The sequence below is a fragment of the Fulvia fulva genome, chromosome 2 (genome assembly GCF_020509005.1).
Source record: "Fulvia fulva chromosome 2, complete sequence".
NCBI lineage: Eukaryota > Fungi > Ascomycota > Dothideomycetes > Mycosphaerellales > Mycosphaerellaceae > Fulvia > Fulvia fulva.
The window spans coordinates 6742684-6764909 of record NC_063013.1 but is presented as its reverse complement, the minus strand read 5'-3'; the positions used below and the strand labels follow the sequence as shown (position 1 = coordinate 6764909).

The window sequence follows — 22226 nt, the reverse complement described above, 5'->3', positions numbered from 1 at the left end:
CAATATACAATGCTCTATCTCCAGTGCCTCAGATCCACGCGTTCCATGTGCACGTAACAGGCTTAGTGCTTCTTTTATCCCTGTGGCGCTTCTACCCGCTAGGAGCGATCGACACAGCTGCGTGTTACGAAGACAGCTTTCCCAAAGATTCGCGACTTCCAAGGGGACTTTCATTACTTGACCACCACACCTCTTCTGCTTCTCCAACTCTGGCTACACGTTGACCATACGACAAAACCCCGGCCGCGCGCCACAATCCACCAAGATGAACATCTTCAGAATCCGTAAGCATCCCGTACACAGCTTGCGACAACACCAGTGACCTCTTGGTTGAATGCGTGTTGGGCTGAAGAAAGATGGCTAACGAATGTCGCCTGTAGTTGGTGACCTTTCTCACCTTGCATCCATCTTCATATTACTCGCCAAAATGAAGTCGACAAGTGTACGCGATCTCGACATCCTCGAAGCATTGGACCTAGAAACATTGACTAAGACATGATGGCAGAGCGCAAGTGGTATATCCTTCAAGAGCCAGTTCCTCTACCTAATTGTATATGTCACGAGATATCTTGGTACGTTCAGAAATGGCGGACTACGGCGAAGGGAAAACAGCAGCATTAATGAAGCGCGGCAGACCTCCTCTGGACAGACCCGACCAAATCCCTCTGGAACACCTTCTTCAAAATCGCCTTCATCGGCTCGCAAATCTACGTTGTATACCTCATGCTCAACGATTACAAGCCCACGCACGATCCGAATCAAGATACTTTCAAGGTGGAATACCTGGTGGGAGGAGCTGCGGTGCTGGGATTACTGCTTCCCTACAAGTACACACCCACTGAGGTACGTTGCAAGAGCGAGATAATGCGGCTTGGCGGTGGGATAGACTAACACGATGGACAGATGCTCTGGGCGTTCTCGATCTGGCTAGAAGCTGTTGCGATCCTCCCACAGCTCTTCATGCTGCAAAGGACTGGTGAAGCGGAGACGATCACGACACATTACCTCTTCGCGCTGGGAGCATACAGAGCTCTATACATTCCCAACTGGGTATGGAGGTTCTTCACGGAGAATGGCTACTGGGATCCGATCCCGGTGTTGGGCGGCATTGTCCAGACGATCTTGTACTCCGACTTCTTCTGGATCTACTACACGAAGTGAGTACCATTCACGCTTTCGAGTCGCATAGTACACACTACTGCAGCTGCTGACACGCTTCCAGGGTGCTACAAGGCAAAAGGTTCAACCTTCCAGTATAGGAAACCGAGGGGAGTAGGAAGTTGGCGGATCAGCATAACCCGAAGCCTCGAAAACGTGGAGTTCGCGACATGTTCTGCCGCGCCAACCTTCGCGAACGGAGGTACTCGATCCGGCTACGCATTCAGGAGTAACGGGGTGATCCGCGGTTGATCGCATAGCAAGGTTGTTGGGTCTTCAGGCGTTACGAAGCTGGCTACGGCCGCCGCGATAAAAGCAGGATCAGGAAAGACACCTTGCGACTGTACGAGTTTGAGACGATACTGTAATGAGGCATGAAAATGGCATGCTTGCAGTGTGGACAATAATAGAGACTGAACTTGCTAATGCTTCACTTCATGGCTCGATCTAACATGGGCAGCAGGACTGCCTACTTGTGGCGTCCTCCAAGCTTAGGCTCGAACGGATTTTTAGCGCTGCTCGGGTCGACGTTGCATGTGCGCGGCGTTTGTCAAGGATGTCAAGCTTTGACCAGTGCTAATCTGAACATCTTCAGCACCGCACAATGACACTCACGGCACTTGACTTCGACAGCAGCGAGCGAGCAGTGACACCTCTCGCTGATGGCAGTGAACGTGAGGTGTCCAGTGATCGGACTTTGCTTGGGATAGCGGGCTCAAGGTGAGTGTCGCTCACATGCCGGCGGTGACTTCCGCATGACCCATGTATTCTCTGCGGCCGCCAACCTCTTTTTTGACGCCGATCTTTGCTCGCGCGACAACTTCTCATCTACGCGGCGCACTACGCGCCGCGCACTAACATTCAGCGCAACATGGAGACGGTCACGTTCTTCCAGCAGCGCTTGTCAGCACGAATGTCCTCCGCCACCACAATGGAAGAGCCACCAGAAGAATATGCGCCACCGAGACGACTGCGCTCATGCAAGCGCCGCGCATTGGTAGAGCGACAGGTGCCGGGAGCAAATCACTACAATAACGGATCACAGCAGCCACCGCAAAAGCGGATTCGCCGCATTCAAGCATACTCAGATCTCGAGTGTTCTGACCGGCCAAGAGACAGCCCGACTATTCCAATTTCAGTCGACCATCAGTACTGGCTCGAAGACGCCATCATCAAGGCGAGGAAGATCATTCACGATAAGGAGAATGCGGAGACAGTCTTACAACGAGTGGCAGGCGCGCCGTCAGTGGAATCCCTCAGCACACCAGTTCCCCTCAGGCAACACGGACCAACAGATCAACCGCGGCTATCTCTCAGCCACAAGAATAAGACAGAGGACCTGCGCACAAAGTATAGCTCCCCAGCATCTTCAGATAGTGGCGAGAGACGTACATCTCTTGACTCGCTTCACCGCAAAGGCAAGTCCCAGGATTTACGCTCCAGGTACAGCTCCCCAGGATCAGCAAGCGAACAGAGCACAGCTTCCGAGTCGCTCCATCGCAAGGCCAAGAGCGTGGACCTCCGCTCGCAGTACAGCTCCCCAACATCTATCGATGAAGACCGCACGACCCCGGACTCGCTTCCCTCACTCGAAGAGTGCCAGCTCCCAAGCTCGGAGGGTACTGCCGACTCGCCCAAATCTCCATCTTCACTTCAGTCACAGCAAGGCTTCCTGTACTGCATCTGCCAGCAAACATTCGACCATTCGCTTGGAGAGATGGCGGCGTGCGATATCTGCGATGGATGGTTCCATTTGAGCTGCGTCGGGCAGGATCAGCATGACGCTGCGTACTTTGAGGACAAGGAGTTCTACTGTCCGAGGTGTGAGGCGTTTGCGTACCAGGAGATCGTGTCGGTGGAGGATGGAGCGGCGTAATTGTAGGTGGTAGGAGCGAAGTACAGGAATTGGACACGACCGGAAAGAGAATGGAGCGCAGCCTGGTAGTCATGCGAGCATAGCTTGACCATCGCCAGGGATAGGGACTGATAGAGGGAAAGCGCTTAGGCTGGGTAATGCTTGGAATAGATGGACCTCGAAATCGCTTGGAAGTGCGGACAGATCACAGGTAATGGTAATCATAAGACGGAATCACACACATCCATTGGGTGTTCACAACCCCATTGGATTCCTCATCCCCATGTACTGCATGTACATCCACGGTGCATTCACATTCTTCCTCTTCCAGTACAACTGACTGAGAGAGAAGTTGCTGTCCCGATGCGGTCTCGTGGTAGAAGTCCCTGATGTTGAAGCAGATGATGGCAATACGAACGAGACGTTCGAGCTCGATGGCGGAGTCGGGCTTGGAATTGAAGGTGATAATATAGGGCTCCATTTGATCTGCTGCGAAGGGCGGCAGGGCGCCAGTCATTGGAGGTAGTATAATAATATGGCATCGTACCATCAGATTAAAGCGTGGAAGGTAGAGGCGACCTCAGCCGTTGGAGCATGTGAGCCGAACCGAGGGCTGACTCTTGGCGTGCAAGGATTGTCGCCGAGCTGAGAAGGTGAAGGTTGCGTTTCCTTCCTCCAGGCTCCTTTTACATAACACCACAACGACTCGTGTCAACGCAACGCGCACATAACGTATCGTGATCGAGGGATCAAAGACGAGCCCCGCATCGTGACAATGCCCGCCTCGCCACCCCTCGCCAAATGTTGGCAGAGCGTCTTCGACACACAGTCGTAGCAGGCCGGGAAAGGAGATACACCGTGGAATACTCGTCAGGCACGCTGATGTTCTTGCAGCTTCTCGATCTTATCGAGCGGATGTAGCATAGCAGGAGAGAGGCTTTGGGCTTTTCAACGGCAGCTGTTCACTCACAGATGCCGACGCAAGCATCATTGCGATGTGTTGCAGCTCGCAAACGATGAGGAGCACCGAGGTAGGGCAGCTTACGCGGGGTGGACTCGTCGATCAACACACTACATGCCTATCTTCCATTGCAGTCCCGGAACAGCATACTTTGCAAGACAGATACCTGGACCTATCAGCTATCATATATTGCCATGAAAGCAGCAAGATTCCACGCCAGAGGCGACATCCGTGTCGACGAGGTCGAAGAGCCTCAGCCCAGCGACGGTCAAGTAATTGTAGATGTAGAATGGTGCGGTTGGTCATCTCGTTCTTTACATCGATAACAGCCAAGTGATGCGACTGATACTGAACAAACGCAGGCATCTGTGGCAGTGATCTCCATGAATATCTGGTCGGTCCCATCACTGTCCCAACAACCGAGCGACCTCATCCCCTCTCGAAGGCGACCATTCCAGTCACGCTAGGACACGAGCTATGCGGCAAAGTCAGATCGCCACCAGCAGGCTCGAAGTTCAAGCACGGTGATAACGTGATGGTCGATCCTCGAGTGCTCTGCAACGCCTGCTTGGCTTGCAAGGCTGGGATCTCACATTGCTGCTCAAAGCTCGGCTACATTGGAGGCAGCACAGGTTTCGGTGGATTTGGCGAGACAGTCGTTGTTGATGAAGGGAAGTTGTATCTGCTTCCTCCGCAGATCCCATTGGAGTATGCGGCTGTTCTGGAGCCGCTTGTCATTGTGCACCATGCTATGAAGGTCTCTAGAATCACCGATTGGAGGGACAAAGACGTTTTGGTGCTTGGAGGGGGACCGATCGGATTTGCTCTGCTATTGTGCCTGAAGGCCGCTGGCGCGAAGAACGTCATTGTCTCGGAACCAACGGCTCTACGGAGGGAACAGGTGTCACACTTTTGCCATACGGTCATCAACCCGTCCGAGGAGAACGTACCTCAGCGGTGTAGCGAGCTCACAGACGATCGTGGCGTGGAGGTTGTCTTCGATTGCGCTGGCGCGCCGCGTGCTTTACCAGGAGCTCTTGATGCGCTACAATTTGAGGGTCTGTACATGATGGTAGCAGTCTGGGAACAGGATGTGAGTTGCCGACGACTCTATACGCGGCATATACTGATGGAACAGATCACGATTCCATGCTGGCAATTCCTAGCCAAACACATTACAATGAAAGGCACGCTGATCTTCGATGACCGTGCTATGTCGGAGGTGATACAGATGATCGTTGATGGTACGTATGACGAAGGTGAACTTGGCCATCAAAAGGACGTTACTGAACATCCTCGTAGGCAAGCTGCAAGGCTATAAGAAGATGGTGACAGGCAGGATCCGCTTGGACGATATCATTGAGAATGGCTTCAAGGAACTCATCAATAATAAAGATGAGCATATCAAGATCTTAGTGAGTCCGAAGTCGATTTGAGATGTTCATGCGATCTTGTGCGCGAAATGGACACGAGCCTCAAAGTTATACAACACCGATATGTTCATTAAGAAATTATCTTGGAGGCAAAAGTACTGTCAGTACCACGTACCATATCTGTACCGAAGCTACTGACATCAAGATAGAATAACATCTTTCCTCGCATTGCTCAGGTAGATCATGACGTGGGCTCAGGGTGGTCATCTTTGTTCTTTCGGCATTCGAAGCCACTGTTGTTTTGGGTCAGCCTACTCAGGCCCCGGGGGCTTGCTACCTTATGCGGGCGATTCCAAAGACCTGATGCTTAGCTGTCAGCAAGAGCAAAACAATCATCCTCGATCAAATAGCTGCTTCTCGACGACAACGACCATAAAGGCCTACGATCAATGCATCGTCGGCATTAGTGATATTGTCAAGCATAGCCAACCTTCGGCAGATTGACTGCGCCAGTTGACCGAGAATGACCGTCGAAGGGCACAGAAATATCGCCAGTATATATGGCTTTGCTGTGAAGCGTGCATGTGACTGTGGTTGTCTTGTGACATCTGGGAGCTCCGGACAGTGCTCCAAACAATACGGCACAACACGTGCCCTCGGAAATCATTCAAAGCTGGATGGTGCAGTCATGCCGCGACCTGTGTCTGCTCAACGACATAATCAAGAAGACGCCAGTAGACCATACCGACAACAAAGACGAGCACATGAGGATCATAGTCAGTCCCAAGTCAGGCTGAGACAGTGCTGCAACTCCTACTTTCGTCGTGCTTTGAAGCTGTCTCAAATTCTGGCAACATGAGCATACAAACATCGCGAGGGGCGTGTCGAAGCCTTTTTGCGCATAGCATTCCTTTCCTCCTACATGGACGGTGAACCCATCCTTCCCGCGTACGACCGCAGCTGGCTGACAACCAGCCTCCAAAAAGCCCGCCAAGCGCTCGAACATCGTCAGCAAGAATGCCATACCCACAAGAAGAGTGTCGACCGCGAACAGCACGACATACTCTCCTTCCAACACACCCCCACCACCCCTATCCGCACCACCATATCCCACCTCGAACCCCTCACCACCCACTGCAACGCCCGAAGCGCCAGACTAGAGCGCTACGGCTGGCACGGCCACGACATCGACCTGGCCTCGACTACAGCTGCAAACGCTACCGAGACCTGCGGCATGGAGACAGCGGCTTGGTACATCAAGCGCACGCTCGCCAAGACAGCCCGGGACCTGTGGGATTGCGAGGAGAATATCGCCGCCGAGGAAGATGATTTGAGCGACGTTCTTGCGAACCTGCTTGAGGTCCAGGGAGAGCTTGTTGCTAATGAGCAGAGTCGGCGGTTGGTTTTGCGGAATTTTCATGTTGGCCAGATGGAGAAATTGCTGGTTCCGGTCGCTGGCCGCAAGGGGAGAGTTGATACGGGGTTTCTTGAGCGGGTACAGGCGTTGAATGATGTATCGGTTGATTGCCGGGTGTATGTGGGAGATCATGAACGATCTGTACATGAGTTTATGCTGTTTGTCAGTGAGTTGGGGATAGCGGTGGCGAGGCAGAGCATGATTACTGAATACTTCGAAGAGTCGTAGATTTTGATAGCTGTACAAACAGATGTTACAAGAAGTAGAAATGAACCAAGCCCATCAATCATATCTCATTCAAGCCCGGTCATCGGTATCGTCCTGCTCAATGGTCGCGTAGTCCTTGTTCGTCACAAATGGAGGTCTGATCGCCCAGTCAGATTCGGTTCGGTCGGAAGGTCCGGAGCAGAAGAATACCTACTTCATATAATTCCTCAACCCAACAATCGCCGCCGTGCCAAGCGCAAATCCTCCCAACACTCTGCTCCAGTCCTGCTCGTACGATGCTTGTCCAACACTCAGCGCAATCAAATCGTACACCAAGCAACCTCCAAAGATCCAATCCGAGCAAGCACCCAGCGCTCCGAAGCTCAACCCAGTAGCAATCTTCAATGGCAGCGTCGGCAGCGCATTCTTGTAATACGCCACACTCGTATTGTGCAGAATGTCGAGAACTCCAATTCCAGCGAAAGTTTTCGACACAACATGTGTGAGCACACTCCCCCAATTCCTCGTCTCCATCGGCTGCAACTGCGTAAAAACATACCAAAGCTGCGCCACCGTATTAACAACAACAAAAACATTCGCAACCTTCAAATTACTACTATTCCAAAAAAACATCCACGTCCCAATACATACATTCCCCAGCGCATAATACGGCACAAAGGGGACGATATGATCTAGTTGCTTCTTCTCAGCGGCGTTCTTCGGGTCTAGTTTCCAGAGCTTGTAGAGCCATGCGAGCTGGAAGAGTTGTTGCGGGAAGAAGAAGGCTGCGATGAAGAAGGGTTGCGGGGAGAAGAAGGATAAGTTGGCGTCGTGGACGTCTTTCATGTTGGGGGAGGAAAGCATGCCGTATTGTTGGGCGGCGAAGTCGTAGAGGAAGGAGGCGGGGGCGAGGTAGCGGGCGGTGCTGAGGGAGACGCCCATGATTGCTGTGAGGTGGGAGGTTAGTTGGTCCATTGTGGTGGTGGTGATGGGGGGTGGTGATGGGGGGTGGTGTGGGTGGTGGATACCGAGAGTGTTGCTGTCACGGGCAGGTGAAGATGGATTTTTTGGTGCTGATCGTTGCCTTGTTGCCTACCTATAGAATACGAGGATTCGAAGGATCGGGCTGGACTCTGGTTGGTGCTTCAAGGCGGCGTGTTACACAGTGAGCCTGATAAATAGTGCTACAAGAATGAGGAAGACGTGGTCAACAGGAGAGTTTTGTAGTACCTTGCGAGGCTCTGCTGATTGATCTGTCTATGATGGCTTCGATCAGACGTGTACCAGTCAAAGTCATGAGGTCAGCGCTGCCCATCTTCGGAGGTTGGAAGCACCGAATCCTTCCACTACATCGATCTCACGTCGGACATCGAGTATGGTGAATAATCATGTGTTGCGTATGTTGCTGGGCTTCATCAGGCATTGTTTGTCAAAGGTGATGTTGTTGTACGACTGTGGATCGTCCTTGCACTCCAACCGAAGTCTCGCTTGTGCGACCATGAGATTGCAGGGATCTTTTACCTTTGCCAGGATCCGAGCTGGACACTCTGCAAGGTGAGAGATTCCATCGATCAGTCTTGTGTATACCAAGTACATATAGTACACTCTGCACTCGTCCCAACGGACCAAGGAATAACACGCTATGCTCCGTCCCAAAGCTCCTGCTATTTCGCGCCACTTTTCGGCGCGAGCTGTTCAAGCAAAAACCTCAGATGCTGATACACGCACATGGTATATAACGCGGAAAACTCAAGCAAGCAAAATAGACGCATCCTCGACGGAATTCCTGTTCCGCGGACCAAGCAACTCGAGACCTGCTCGCTGCCCTTCTTGCAGTGAGCAAGCCTGGTGTGATTAGAGGTAATTAATGGTCTCCCGTGGAGTCCGTCTGCCCGATTTCCGCCGAAAGGATAGACAAACAAAAGCTGGACTGCCGATAGTGAAAGCACTGTTGCCCTGCTGTTGTTGATTCTTCGTACACACAAAACTCGATGCCCCAGAACGCCGGAAGAAAGGAGAATAGTACAGAATGGTGCGGCCGGGAGTGCGTTGGTGATACACTATTATGGCAGCGCAGGTTGGTAAGGGTCGTGAAGTCGTGAAAGGTTTAGTAGGCCGTGACTTCCGTGGCGTGTGGTGCCAACGTCTGGACCGGCGGTTCTTGCGACTGCTCAGCACCAGCCACGATCGAGTCTTCGAACCCGTGGAGTGCGTGAGCATGCAACTTGAAGGATTCGCCCATGAGCTTTGTGATGCTGCAGAAGAGGTCAGTATGTTATTTTAGGACATTGCAGGGACAAGTACTTACCCCCAGACGACTACTTCGTCAATCATGCTGCCCCAGAGTCGGGCAACGGTCGAGCTGAGCTTCTGACCGAACCCATCGACAGTATCATCGTCGAATAGGCTTCGTAGCTTCTGATACATGACCTTTTCTTCAGCGGTGGCTGGCTCACTGTCGTGTTCGACTCTCCACAGCCACAAGCTGAGGACCACGATAAGGTCCAGGCCACACAGTGGATGCTCGATACTCCAATTAGTAGCTGAAGTCCGCGCAACCCATCTGATGCCCTGTAGAGCTGCAACCTCGATGCAGTCGAAGCAGGCTTGAATGACCTTGAGCATCTCCTCAGATCTCTTGACATTGTCGCGAGCATTCGTCATTGCCGCGGCAACCTCGTAGGAGTCGTGGTAGCGAAGCGCTTCTTGCACCGACTTCAAATCGACGAGCAGTCTTGCGCGTGTGTTCCTATACATCGCCATCGCATTGAATATCAGTGGGTGGCCCTTGTGTGGCGCACTGAGCTGCACGACCGACGTCTCGGGCTCACAAAGCTCCAACGACTTCTCCCAAGTGTCAAGCGCCAGGCGTAGCTTCCACTCTGTCACCACATCTTGCAGCGCCTCTGGACTGCGCTTGTGATACCAGACTTCCAGGAACAACGCGTTGATCATTACACGTGTGGCGAATGCACTGTAGCGCGCATCTTCGCCTTGGAACAGAGCATCGTGCGCCTCGCGGAAGGTGACAATGGTTGATGCTGTCAAGACTTCAATCCAGCTATCGTGGTCCGTACCCTCCATATTCCAGAGCGATTCTGATGAAGGCAATTCTAAGGTGTCGAACTCGTTGAAGCTGATCGCGGGCGTGTGGTTGTAGGTGAGTGTCAAGAGGCCGAAGAAGATGTACACAGCATAGTATGTTCGCCTGCAACCCTCGTCTTCGATCCACTCGGCGTGTGTTGGTTGTCTGCCCTCTCTCGCATCGCTGCGCAGCTTCAGTTCATACCTGTTGCCGGCGACCATGTTCGCGAGCAGCGATTTGATGGAACACGCCCACTCCAGACCCTTCGGGTCACCACTCCAGCTGGCGAATGTCATGTTGAGCAATGAGCTCTGCATCATCCACAGCGGGCATTTGCGCGAGCTGAAGTTGTCCTTTTTCTGGAGGAATTGCGTCACCAGCACCTTGGACCCAATGTGAAGCATGTAGGCCTGATCCTGCTCAAAGGTGTACAACGCGCCGATCGACAGGACTGACAGCAGTAATGGCGCGGGAATCACAGATGGGTTGAATGACGCCGGGTGCAGGAACGGCAGATGATGATGGAAGAAGTTGAAGTAGGTTGACAAGTAGCGGTTCAGGACTGAAAGCTGTGGCAGACGGAACGTCTCGACAAGAGCGCCTTCACTGTCGCAGTGACGGATGTTATCCATGATGCGATTGATGGAGTCCTCGGATTCGACTTGCGGTGCTTTTGCCATCGTACATTGCTGTGGTGGGCCGGGCGATCGACGATAGTCAACAGGAGACACTGGGCCCATCATTGATGGGAATGGCGAAAGGGCGCCGGGAGTTGCCAAGCCACCCATCATGGTCGATGCGTTGAATGAGGGTAGACCATCCGGCTGGCTCTCGCTACGCTCCATAAGAGGAGGGAGCGTACTGGTCGAGGTGCCGAGAACGCTGTTCGGATAGGGCAGCATATCGTGATGTGCTTCACCATTCGAAGAGATTGAAGGCGCCTTTGGCTGTGTGATGGTCTGCGGCAGCATTGTGTCCCAGCCTTGCATTTGCGGCAATGTCATTGAGCCTGGGTAGTGCGTAAGGGTGGCCGGCTCCAGTGATGGCAGCCCATGAGGGGTAATGAGAGGTTCAGCGCCGATAGTCGCTTGGTCAACACCAGACAAGGCCGCCTTCTGCTGGAAGTTTGTCATGAGCATAGCAGCCTGCTCGACATCGAGTCCGTTGGCGCCATCCATGAAGCTGGTATCCATGGACGAATCATCGAGGTCCGGGAGCTTCGATGAAGACGACTCGCCGTTCTGAGCTGCTGACTTGGTGCCGGTGTTGCGTCGCTTTGCTTCACTTTGTAGCGGGACCCCACCATCTTTGGCGTGGACTGTTCGATCGTGTCGTAGTAGAAGGTCCTGAGGGAAACATCAGTATTCGTGACAACGAGCGACAGCAGCAATGAACTTACGCGACGGACAAATGTGCTCCTACACTTCATGCATTTAAACCTAGCGCTTGTTAGTCTTTTATACTTGGAGGGGCTCAAGCCATGAGCATCGAGGGGCGTCTCGAGTCTCATGCTGGCTCGTGTACAATGGCTGGCTTACGGGCGCTCTTTTGTGTGACTTCTCTCATGTCTGGATCTGTGTTCTGATCTTGAAAAGGCTCTGGCGCAGAACTAGAGTCGAGAGTATGTTAGCCATGTCCCTCATGAACCTATGCGCTGAGGCAATGAGCGGTGGGGCGTGCAAGGTGTTTCCTGCATCGAATGTTTCCTCGTAGCCATCTTGCGAATCTCCATGCGACTGCACCGGCGATACGTATGTATTGTAGGAGATCGTACCTGGCACTTGTAGCGCTTCTCCTTCTCTTTCTCTTTCGCCTCGCCGTTGGTGGAGGCCTTTCGAGTGGTGGTGGGCGACGTCGGCGCGGCCGTGGGCTGGAGGGTACCGACAGCGGACATGTCGTGCGGTCGCTAGGCGAATGGGGCGGCGATGAAGTTGAGTGCGCCGCGATGCCAATGATCAAATCTCGGTGTCGGTGTGGTTGTCGATGGGATGCGCTCTTATGAGAGCGTACATGAGCGGCGGTTTTGGTGGTCGTGCCGATGACGTTTCCAATGGAAGGTAATACACAGCTGTTCCTCGAGCTGCGCAGCCGATGCAAGACGTCGTGGCGATGTCGAGGCTCGGGTGGTGGATGATGGAGAGGGGGATAGGAAGCGGAAAGTCGTTCAAGTTGGCGGGGAGAGGAGAGCACGCGGAAGGAGCGAAAAGCGCTAACTACGTGAATGATTCCCGTCCGTCCCACTAAAACACACTAAACTTTCATGCTCGACTACTCTCTGCAGCAGGTTTTCTCTCGCGAGCCTCGTCCGCAAGTTGACGGGAGCCAGACTCGACTGCATATTGAACACGATGTGCCATCGAAACGACTTCAGCGTGGCTCTTTCGATGCCCGAGTTCAAAATTTCGTGTTTCTTCCTGCAACGCTGACTGACAGCTCAGTCCGCATCTGACCTATAACAAGACGCTGTACAACGCGCTCTGCTGCAGGCCCGCAAGTGCTTACTCGCCGAGAACAGTCCCCCACCGCCTTGCAGTACCATGACAACCCACGCAGCGGTATGTGGCGGCACTCTGTGACTGGTGGCGGTGAATGCCCCACCCCAGCCATCCCAAACATCTCTCCGGATCCTTATTACACAACACACGGAATGATGCTTGCTGTTCCTGCGTCGCCGCCTCACAAGAAATTGCGGACTTCCAGTCTTTGCGCTATCAGCGCGCATCATACTGACCTCGACGACAGCAACATATTGATACTGCATTCTGCTGCATCGACACACTGCCCGCGGATCAAGATCCACCCGTCTCCTTGGCTATGGAACCAACGGCCAGCGCGCGCTAGCGAACTTCCCCGGGCCAGGCTACGACAACCGGTTCAGATGTGGTCGAACCTCTTTTTGATGAGTCTTTCATGTTTTCTTCATCAGTCCTCGCTCCGGATCCATCGCCAGTGGTCGCCATTATGAAGCCTCGGCCTGTCCACACCCACCCTGGTCCTTCACACTCTGCGCAGGACCACTTCATTCGCTCAGGAGCGACAGTGGCTGTCGCATCGAAACAGCATCAGGCGCGGCAACAAACGCTTTTGTGATCGATCAAATCTCGGAACCCCTTGAAGGACCATGCCCACCTCGTAACCTCACATGTCGGCCCACCCCACCTTTCGACGATGACGACCAAGCGGAATTCCGAGCAGGCTTGAATTGATGAGGCTTGGATTGAAGTCGCAGGCGGCCGACATGCCCATTGTTTCAAACAAACACTTTTGCCAAAACTTCGACCCCTCTGCCCATTGACAAACAGAAGAAGTCCGCAACCCTTCCCCTCCAACCACTGAGGAGGGGCACACACACAACACCTCTGCCAACGAATGTCTGCCACGGTTCGCGGACTGGTCACACCGTCACACGAGCACAGGTTCTTTTTAAGACAAGGATTTCCCGGCCTTCATTTCTTGTTCTCCCCATCTGTCCGGCTTGCCGTCTGGGTTATCTGCCTGTGAGAGCAGTTCGCTTCCGGTACTCTTTCACCCACGGCCAGAACGCCGTGTCGGATCACAACTCCCGTTGGCGCGGCTAGTCTATCAGAGTTTAGGCCCGGCTCGGGGCAGAAGCTAGGCTGCGGAAGCCATCCCCGTGTGCTAGTCGGCGCGCGAGTCAAACTGCTGGGTTCACATGTGCCGGCATCGCAACTGGATCTCGTGATTTGCCTGGCCCACCATCCATCTTGACTCGAGAGCAGACACCATTCGATCTCGAAGGGAGGAAGGCCAGCTGCCCAACTCATCATCTGCGCAAAATACGAGATGCGAGATCGCCAGATAGATCGTTGCGACTCGCACTTGCAAACACCTGATTCACGAGACAATGGCCCCTCGTTTGTCATCTCACGAGAACAGGTGCCTGCTAGTGTGTTCGCGCAAGATGCGGTGAAGTAGTGTCGAATGCCTGCCTCTACCAGACACTGGCGACTCCACAACATACCTTCGACTGTCGCGAAGAGTCGAAGACCTTGACATGCTCGATCAATGCCTTTGAGTCTAGCCCTACCATCCAAGGTAAGTTGAAATGCTGTCTGGGTTCTATCATTGCGATTCCGGCTTCGTTTCTCAGAATGCTGGACAGACTTTATACGATGACCTGTCTGTGTACCAATTCTTACCATCCCTTTACACCTCTTGTCGGGCGAAGTCAGTGCGGAGGCCCTGTCTAAGTTTTGAACGTTGCTTGTCAACGACAGAGTCTGACTGGTCCGGTCTGTCGCTACAAGGCTTGCACAGGCAATTTTGTGAACGTAATCCAGCTTAAGGCCCTGTAACCAGGGTAAAGAGTTTTGTCGACCAAATATCAAAGGGATCAACTCTGCCCTGCACAGGTCAGTGCAATCAAGCATCGCTCTTGCAGTATACAACCACACGCCCACGAGCCAATTCATGCAAGCCGCATGGCACAGTGTTAGCGCCTTGCGCGCGTCCCCATTCTACTCAGAGAGATAGGGATGACATGTATTGCTAGGATACCTTGTCGACCGTCATGCAATCATGCCGAAGACATGCGAAGATTGCCGAATGATGGGGCGACTTGGACTCATTTGGCTTCACAAGTAATCCGGTTGGAAAGCATCCGCAAAGCAAGAGGAGAACTTGCACTCTATCGTTCCTCTGCTGCTTTCACAAGACCAAGAAAGAGGGGCAGCTATAGCACTCCGGTTTAGCTTGTGATTGGTGTAGGATCCCGTGTTTGTCAATGAGTAATTAGGTAGTGAAGAGTGTGCGCACTGCCTTGATCAGGTGTCGCTCTCGTCGCCTCGTCTTTCGTGCTGTTGGAGTGAGGAATGTTGCAGTGAGCAGTTGTTGTTGTCCAGATTCACAGCTTTGTGTGGCGGTCCGCCGCTGTTGCCGAACCCAATCAGAATCGATAGAACTAGCTGGCAGGGCGGCTCTCGCGCTGCGAATCACGGCTCCAGGGCGACGAGCAACGTCTCTATTGCTCCAATTCACATCCACACCACTCCTATGGCATCGCGCGGGTAGCAGTGCACGCGAGAGCTACCTGTGACCGCAGAAGCGCCCCGGAAAGGGTTCTTACCCTGGCGTCAACCACATTCCACCACCTGTATGGTCTCCGACTGCCGGCCTGCCTCACCACATTACGACCAAGGACGACAACCAGCTCGAGCTTCACGTGAAAGAGGAGACACGCACGAGGGCGACATATCCAGCCAGCAATCGTCGCAAACGAGGCGCGACAATTACCCCTTTGCGCCGCGCAGGATGAGCGGGCTGGCAGGCTCTCACACGGGTGGGCAACTTTACGTGCGCGCATTATACGACTACGATGCGGATGATAGGACATCTCTTTCATTTCGGAGTGGAGACATTGTGAGAAACACCCAGAGGCCAATGGCTGCTGCCTTCTGGTATGAGCGACAGGACTGACGTATCACCTACAGATCCAGGTCATCACTCAACTGGAGAGCGGCTGGTGGGATGGCGTGATCCGTGCGTAGTAGGATATCCTGTCAATAGGCAATCACTAACACCGGGGCAGACGGCGTCAGAGGATGGTTCCCAAGCAACTACTGCGCGGTGGTGGCACCTCCATACGAAGATGGCATGGACAACACAATACGAGGCGATTCCGAAGCAGAAGAGTCAGAGGAAGAGTACGTCGAGCAGGAGGCAGAGCATCCCGCGAATCGCGTGTCGGACAACAACGAGACTGCGACTGTGAACCAAGAGGAAGCGGCGTTCTGGATACCTCAGGCTACACCAGATGGCAGGCTGTTCTACTTCAACACTCTCACCGGCGAGAGCACAATGGAGCTACCCCTCGAAGCACCCACGTCTGCGAATGAGACTGGACCGAGAGATCGCACCAATATATTCATCCCGGACCAGACTAGACCGCCCGCAGACTTCATGTCATCTGGCTATGAGCGCGACGATGATACCGATTATGCTTCCGCGTCAGAAGCTGAAGACGCGTCCCTCACACAAGGATCAAAGGCCTCGAGCGTAAGTTGTACTTCTGCACGTGTCTCCCGGCTTGCAATCTATGTGACACCCACTAACGTACTCCATCTGTCAGCATCGACGCAGGCGTTCTTATTTGTCTGACGGTGTATCACCTGCGACGTCCATGGATTCTCTGAGCCAAGTCGATCCGCTGAGCCGCTCTCGCACAAATCTCACGGAAGCAAGCAACATGTCGCTTTCGGCGATGCAGCAGGGTATTCCACCCGTTGGTACCACCATGACCTCTTTCGCTAATGCACCGACTGGCGGATCGAGCACCTCGTTGTTACCTCGGCGATTCTTCGACGATGCGCACGCTGTTCCTTTGACCTGGAATACTATGGTAGAAGACATGCGACGCGCGGTGCAACGATATCGTGAGGTCGTCAGCGCTGGGGAGCGGTCAGAGTTCGTTCGCAAAGCTGAGGATATCTCCGACCACCTCCGTCTATTGCTTGCTGCCGGCTCTGGAACGACGGACAACCACAGCGGCAACCCTTCCATCATTTCTACCAACAAGGCCCTTTACCCACACTTCAGAGAGATGATGTCACGCTTCTCCAAGTTGGTGCTGTCTTCGCACATTGCCGCAGCAGACTTCCCTGCTCCAGACTCCACTCAGAAGTGCTTGCATGAGGCTGAGGGTGTGCTCCATGGGGTGTACGGCTTCGTTGAGGTCGCGCGCCAGCAGCGTGGCGAAGAGATTCCCCGCCTGACGCCAGGCTTCGTTATGGGCAGTAAGACTGCCGGTAATTGGCAGAGCAACGGACTTGACCCGCGAGATCGCAATGGATCCATGTCCTTCATGGACGATGAGCACGACACCTCCACAGAACCCACTGCCACTCTTGACGCTGAACTTCTTTCGCGACTTGACGACCTCAAGCGGCTCATTGTATCCAGCATTCGAAGACTCGACGAACATCTCGTGCTGCGGGATAAACTCATCACACATCACAAACACCGACAGATTGGCGACGCGATATGCAGGTCTGGCACACAAGTGATTGAGGTCTGTCGGCCATACATGTCCACGATCGAGTCCGTCAACTTGCAACCACTTCATTCACCGCTACAGACCCCTCAGCTGAACGACTTCGCCGAGCACAAGCAGAGGTTTTACGACTCCACTGCGGACCTCATCGTCGCGTGCCAGATTGTTGCAAGCCCACTTGGAGACGAATGGGCAGAGATCAGGGGACCATCTCTTGAAGAGCGGTTGACTCGCCTGAAGTCTGTTGGCCGAGACCTGGACACTGCTACTAACCAGATCTACTTCTCCCTACAACTCCTCTCAGAGCTGATACCACACGACTCGAACAAGGAACACCGCCTCACAGATGGAGGCGCGCCATTCGAGCAGCAGGTGAAGAACAAGAACCACTTGCGACCAACTCTTGCGGACATTGGCACATCAAAGTCCTACTCCGAAGGCACAAACGCACCTCCACCATCTGCGCGCAGTGCAGAAAGCTCCAACAGTTCGAAGGTCGAGCGCTTTTTTGGGCAGGTGCCTGCTGCCAACGCGCCAGGTCGCGACTCCGAAGAGATGCCCGACTACTTGCGGCTGGACCACGAAGGTGAGATTGCTTACGACATCAAGGTAGATCCACCGCAGCTGCGAGGAGGTACTCTGGTTGGTCTGGTGGAACAGCTGACGCGACACGACCGACTGGATTCGCCCTTCAACAACACTTTCCTCCTGACGTATCGGTCATTCACCTCGGCGGAAGAGCTCTTTGAGCTACTCGTAAAGCGATGGACGATACAGCCCCTGTACGGCTTGACTGGACAAGATATGCAAACATGGATCGACAAGAAACAGAAGCCGATCAGATTCAGAGTGGTCAACATTTTGAAGTCGTGGATGGACAACTATTGGATGGAGGCGAACGACGAGGTCAGCCAGAAATTGCTGCAGCGCGTTCACACTTTCGCAAAAGATACTGTCCAGTCGACAAGCACACCTGGAGCTGTGCCTTTGATCGCCGCGATCGAGCAACGACTACGTGGCCAGGACTCGTCGAATAAGCGACTAGTCCTTACATTGAACTCACAAGCGCCGGCGCCGATCATACCGAAGAACATGAAGAAGCTCAAGTTCTTAGACATTGATGCGCTGGAGTTCGCGCGACAGCTGACGATAATCGAATCGAAGCTTTACGGAAAGATCAAGCCCACGGAATGCTTGAACAAGACCTGGCAGAAGAAGCTCGCGCCGGGAGAGGCAGATCCAGCGGAGAACGTGAAGGCACTCATCCTTCACTCTAACCAGCTTACAAACTGGGTCGCGCAGATGATTCTCACACAAGCCGACGTCAAGAGACGTGTTGTGGTCATCAAGCACTTTGTCTCGATCGCCGACAAGTGTCGAACACTCAACAACTTCTCTTGCCTGACATCCATTATCTCTGCGCTAGGCTCGGCACCGATCCATCGACTGAATAGGACGTGGTCTCAAGTCAATGCTAGGACGACCGCGACACTGGAATCGATGCGCAAACTAATGGGCTCCACGAAGAACTTCTTGGAGTACCGCGAATCGCTACACAAGGCGAACCCGCCCTGCATCCCATTCTTCGGTATCTACCTGACAGATTTGACGTTCATCGAAGACGGTATTCCTGGCATCATCAAGAAGACACAATTGATCAACTTCGCCAAGCGAGCGAAGACCGCAGAGGTCATCCGCGACATCCAGCAGTACCAGAATGTGCCGTATGGACTACAGTCTGTGCCCGAGCTCCAGGACTACATTCTTCGTAACATGCAGAGTGCTGGAGACGTGCATGAGATGTACGAGCGCAGTCTGCAGGTAGAGCCGCGTGAGAGGGAGGATGAGAAGATCGCGAGGTAAGATCTCCATCGCTTCATGACCATGGCCATTGCTAACATTTGCTCCAGATTGTTGTCAGAATCGGGTTTCTTGTAGTCTAGGAGCTCCACAGAGACTACAGCAAGCTCTTTCTTTGAACCCATATCGCCCAGATCGCCAAACCCGCCAAAACCGCCAAAGTCGCCCAAGACTCCGCGGGCGAAGAAGACGAAATCAGTCAACTACCTGGGCAGTTACAAATACCCTTCCTTCGCCTTTTCGCCGGTGGTGTAAGGATTGGGACGAGTCATAAATATGGTGGCTGCCAATCTTGGCTCTCATATATGCGATCAACGGAGGGAACGAATGGGGATACGACGGAATGATGTAACGAAATGAAGAAAGGAAAGGAAGAGATCAGAGAAATTCAGAGAGATTGAGGTTATATTTTCTTCAGGCCGGATGGGCAGGTGTGTGGATTCGCTCTCGAATGATACCAGGGAACTATTTTAACGGGCGCGAAATACTGCTCGCCGTGGCGCGGGAGTCACAACGGGTGGTGGCGCGGAGTCGTCGTGCCTGCACTGCAGCTTACAGTGGTTCGAATGCTGTGTAGCCAGGTTTCGAGATAGCTATCTTTATCGCGACATTATGTTCCACGACAGCCTGGCGCTTCACACGGACACCTGCAGAAGCGAGCTGGGATTGATGCGGCGTGTAGTTTGAGGCGGGAAGAGATGACTTTCGCAAACGCGTGTGCATACTCGTGAAGGTACTATGAAGTCGCGCAGCTGCTGCACAGTCACAACGCTTGTGCATCACTTCCAACGGCCGCACTAGAAGCTGTGGCCAGCGCACGAGAGCATGTGACACAAGGCTCCACTATCAAATCGCACCTTCCACAACGTCACTACAGACGAGACGGGTACGCGGGACTTCTCAGCAGCACTCGAGTCGCGTTTACACCAAACAGAAAGTATACACCTTTCTCATGAGATGAGACATCACAAACTCAACATACAAACAGAAGCAAAACAATGCCCTCCTCCACCACCAACACCCGAAATACACCCCGGCGGCTCCTCCTCCTCACAACCCTCCTCGCCACCACATCAGCCTTAGCAACACCACCACCACCACCACCCTGTCCCTGCGGCTACACCATCAACTCCACCACCACCTCCCCCCACCACCACCACGCCCTCTTCACCCAAGCCCTAGAATCCGATTTCCTCCACATGCACAACCTCTCCACCGACCACATCTGGATGCCACAAGCTTGCAATGTCACCCCGGCTCTTGCACGGGGACCGTACGGGAAGGCGAGTCGGGTGGAGAATGTCGTCCCCAATCCTGTCCTAAGGGGTTGGGATTGGGGAGGGGAGGGTGTGAGGGGTGGAGATCCTGGGTTGGAGTTGTGGGTTAGGGGGGAGTTGGTAGAGAGTGAGGAAGGGGATGGGAGTGGGAGTGGGAGTGGGGGGAGGATGGTGGGGATGAGTGAGATTGTCACTAGTAGGATGGATGTGCTCTATGGGAGTTGGAGGGTGGGGATGAAGGTTACGGGGGTTGGGGGGACGTGTGGGGCTTTCTTTTTTTATGTGGATGATGAGAGGGAGATTGATTTCGAGTTCTTGTCAAGGCAACAGCTGGAGCGATCTGCTGGTGGCGGTGGGGTGGTGAACCTCGTGCTGCAGAGTCCCGAGAGCGCACAGCAGGGTTATGTGGACCCTGGAAGTGCGGATTTCAGTCTACAGGACTTATCCTTCCAGCCGCAGGAGGGATACCACGAATACCGCTTCGACTGGCTCCCCGACCGCGTCGATTTTTACGCCGATGGAGTGCTGCTCAGAACAATGAGAGACAACGTCCCGAACAAAGCTGGCAAAACCCATCTAAGCCACTGGAGTAACGGAAATGAAGGATGGAGCGGTGGACCCCCTGAACAGGATGCGGTGATGGTGGTGAGTTATGTCAAGGGGTACTTCAATTCGAGCGAGGGAGGGGAGATGGGGGTGTGTGAGGAGGGAGGCAGAGTTTGTGAGGTGCCGGATCAGACAGTGGCGCCGGAGGTTAGGGGCAATGAGGGGAATAGGACGGGAAGGACGATGTTCTTTGGGAATGAGAGTGTGATTTCGGGGACGGTCAATGAGCCGAAGAAGGGAGAAGGGGGTGGGGTGTTGGGAGGGAGGGGGGTGGTGGGTTGTGGTTTGCTTAGTGTGGTTGGGTTTTTGTTCTTTGAGGTGTGGTAGACTGAGCTACATTGCAAGACCTTTAGAAGTTTCTACAATATTGGCGCTATCCGAGTTAGGCCGCTTCATCAACGTGTGCTTCTTGTAATGCTATGAAGCACAGGAGCATGACATTTTGTAGGTCCGCGGGTTACGCGCTTCTTGTCGTACAAATCATAGACTGGCATGATCTGTTGGGCATCCGGCTGCTGACGTGTGTCGAGATGGATGCGGCGCCAATACTGTACAGCCGTGAAGTTTGAAGTCCAGCTGGACGCATCTTCGTCTGTATCCAGCGCGAGGTCGAGTGAGACGTGGACCTTGTGCCTACAGCCCAGCCGTAGTGAGGCTATCCGCGTGAGGTCGAGTGAGGTGTCGGGAGAATCTGCGATATCCAGCAGCACCTCCTTCAACATCCCGCCCTCAACGCCAACAACAAATCCTCCTCCACCACCCCCTCTCCCCCTTCTCAAACTCCACAAAACTTGCTGGCTGGTCATAGGTTGACTTGCAGATGATACAGTCTCCTTCAACAACGTGGCCAGCCGTAGTTGGCAGGAGTTTGCGTTCAAAAGCCTGCCGAGTCTGTAGCCCAGAACTGCCTGATTTTGGGCCATCGGGTGTCACAAGCATGTAAAGCATGAGATCGTGCATGAATCGAAGGGTGCTTAATGGCAATGTGGCAAGCAAGGCCCGAACAAGGTAAACGCATCGCCGTCTACAACACTCGACGAAACGTGCCATGGGGATGAAGATCTTGTCCAGTCGGTCCTGTAGCCGGCGCATCAGGGTACCCGACGAGGCCATGGTGGGATCGACGGTGAAGCATGGAAGTTGACGATGAGGACGAGGTACTGTAACGCCACCTGGGCGACGTGAAGTCTGTTCACCGGGCTATCGGCCCACACGCCTGGGACGTGACAGTATCATAGCGGACGCATTGCATGTTGCACACGCGCTGCTCGGCCATCGGAACGGGAGCTCAGCTGTGATGACGCTGCAGGCGGGTGGCCCATGCTCTCGGAGCTCTTGGTGAACGGCGTGTCTCGATGCTGTGCTGAAACGACCAGCCATCCCACCCAACGATCCTGACAAACACGTGCTGTCCATAC

The 22226-nt window shown here is 53.7% G+C and overlaps 8 protein-coding genes across 8 annotated transcripts; 6 read left to right on the top strand and 2 right to left on the bottom strand.

Moving 5' to 3' along the window:
- Positions 1–265: 265 nt before the first annotated feature.
- On the top strand, positions 266–1259 carry CLAFUR5_03828 (ER lumen protein-retaining receptor 2; the record flags this gene model as incomplete). The annotated part of the gene is made up of 6 exons (XM_047902976.1): positions 266–284; positions 381–442; positions 506–572; positions 635–843; positions 904–1157; positions 1223–1259. 6 exons carry the CDS (start codon positions 266–268, stop codon positions 1257–1259), a joined length of 648 nt encoding a protein of 215 aa, XP_047758872.1.
- A 770-nt stretch (positions 1260–2029) lies between these two features.
- On the top strand, positions 2030–3034 carry CLAFUR5_03827 (uncharacterized protein; the record flags this gene model as incomplete). The annotated part of the gene is made up of 1 exon (XM_047902975.1): positions 2030–3034. The coding sequence occupies one exon, from the start codon at positions 2030–2032 to the stop codon at positions 3032–3034; it is 1005 nt and encodes a 334-aa protein (XP_047758879.1).
- Positions 3035–4168: 1134 nt separating this feature from the next.
- Positions 4169–5410, top strand: CLAFUR5_03826 ((R,R)-butanediol dehydrogenase; the record flags this gene model as incomplete). Its single annotated transcript, XM_047902974.1, has 4 exons — positions 4169–4271; positions 4337–5067; positions 5113–5218; positions 5277–5410. 4 exons carry the CDS (start codon positions 4169–4171, stop codon positions 5408–5410), a joined length of 1074 nt encoding a protein of 357 aa, XP_047758880.1.
- An 859-nt stretch (positions 5411–6269) lies between these two features.
- CLAFUR5_03825 (uncharacterized protein) lies at positions 6270–6992 on the top strand (the record flags this gene model as incomplete). Its single annotated transcript, XM_047902973.1, has 1 exon — positions 6270–6992. One exon carries the CDS (start codon positions 6270–6272, stop codon positions 6990–6992), a length of 723 nt encoding a protein of 240 aa, XP_047758877.1.
- Positions 6993–7061: 69 nt separating this feature from the next.
- Positions 7062–7913, bottom strand: CLAFUR5_03824 (uncharacterized protein; the record flags this gene model as incomplete). The annotated part of the gene is made up of 2 exons (XM_047902972.1): positions 7062–7128; positions 7186–7913. 2 exons carry the CDS (start codon positions 7911–7913, stop codon positions 7062–7064), a joined length of 795 nt encoding a protein of 264 aa, XP_047758878.1.
- A 1165-nt stretch (positions 7914–9078) lies between these two features.
- CLAFUR5_03823 (Transcriptional regulator) lies at positions 9079–11950 on the bottom strand (the record flags this gene model as incomplete). The annotated part of the gene is made up of 5 exons (XM_047902971.1): positions 9079–9226; positions 9280–11402; positions 11456–11495; positions 11595–11665; positions 11831–11950. The coding sequence occupies 5 exons, from the start codon at positions 11948–11950 to the stop codon at positions 9079–9081; spliced, it is 2502 nt and encodes an 833-aa protein (XP_047758875.1).
- A 3221-nt stretch (positions 11951–15171) lies between these two features.
- Positions 15172–19003, top strand: CLAFUR5_03822 (Cell division control protein 25; the record flags this gene model as incomplete). The annotated part of the gene is made up of 5 exons (XM_047902970.1): positions 15172–15435; positions 15507–15555; positions 15605–16071; positions 16145–18924; positions 18976–19003. The coding sequence occupies 5 exons, from the start codon at positions 15172–15174 to the stop codon at positions 19001–19003; spliced, it is 3588 nt and encodes a 1195-aa protein (XP_047758876.1).
- A 920-nt stretch (positions 19004–19923) lies between these two features.
- CLAFUR5_03821 (uncharacterized protein) lies at positions 19924–21135 on the top strand (the record flags this gene model as incomplete). The annotated part of the gene is made up of 1 exon (XM_047902969.1): positions 19924–21135. One exon carries the CDS (start codon positions 19924–19926, stop codon positions 21133–21135), a length of 1212 nt encoding a protein of 403 aa, XP_047758873.1.
- Positions 21136–22226: the final 1091 nt, after the last annotated feature.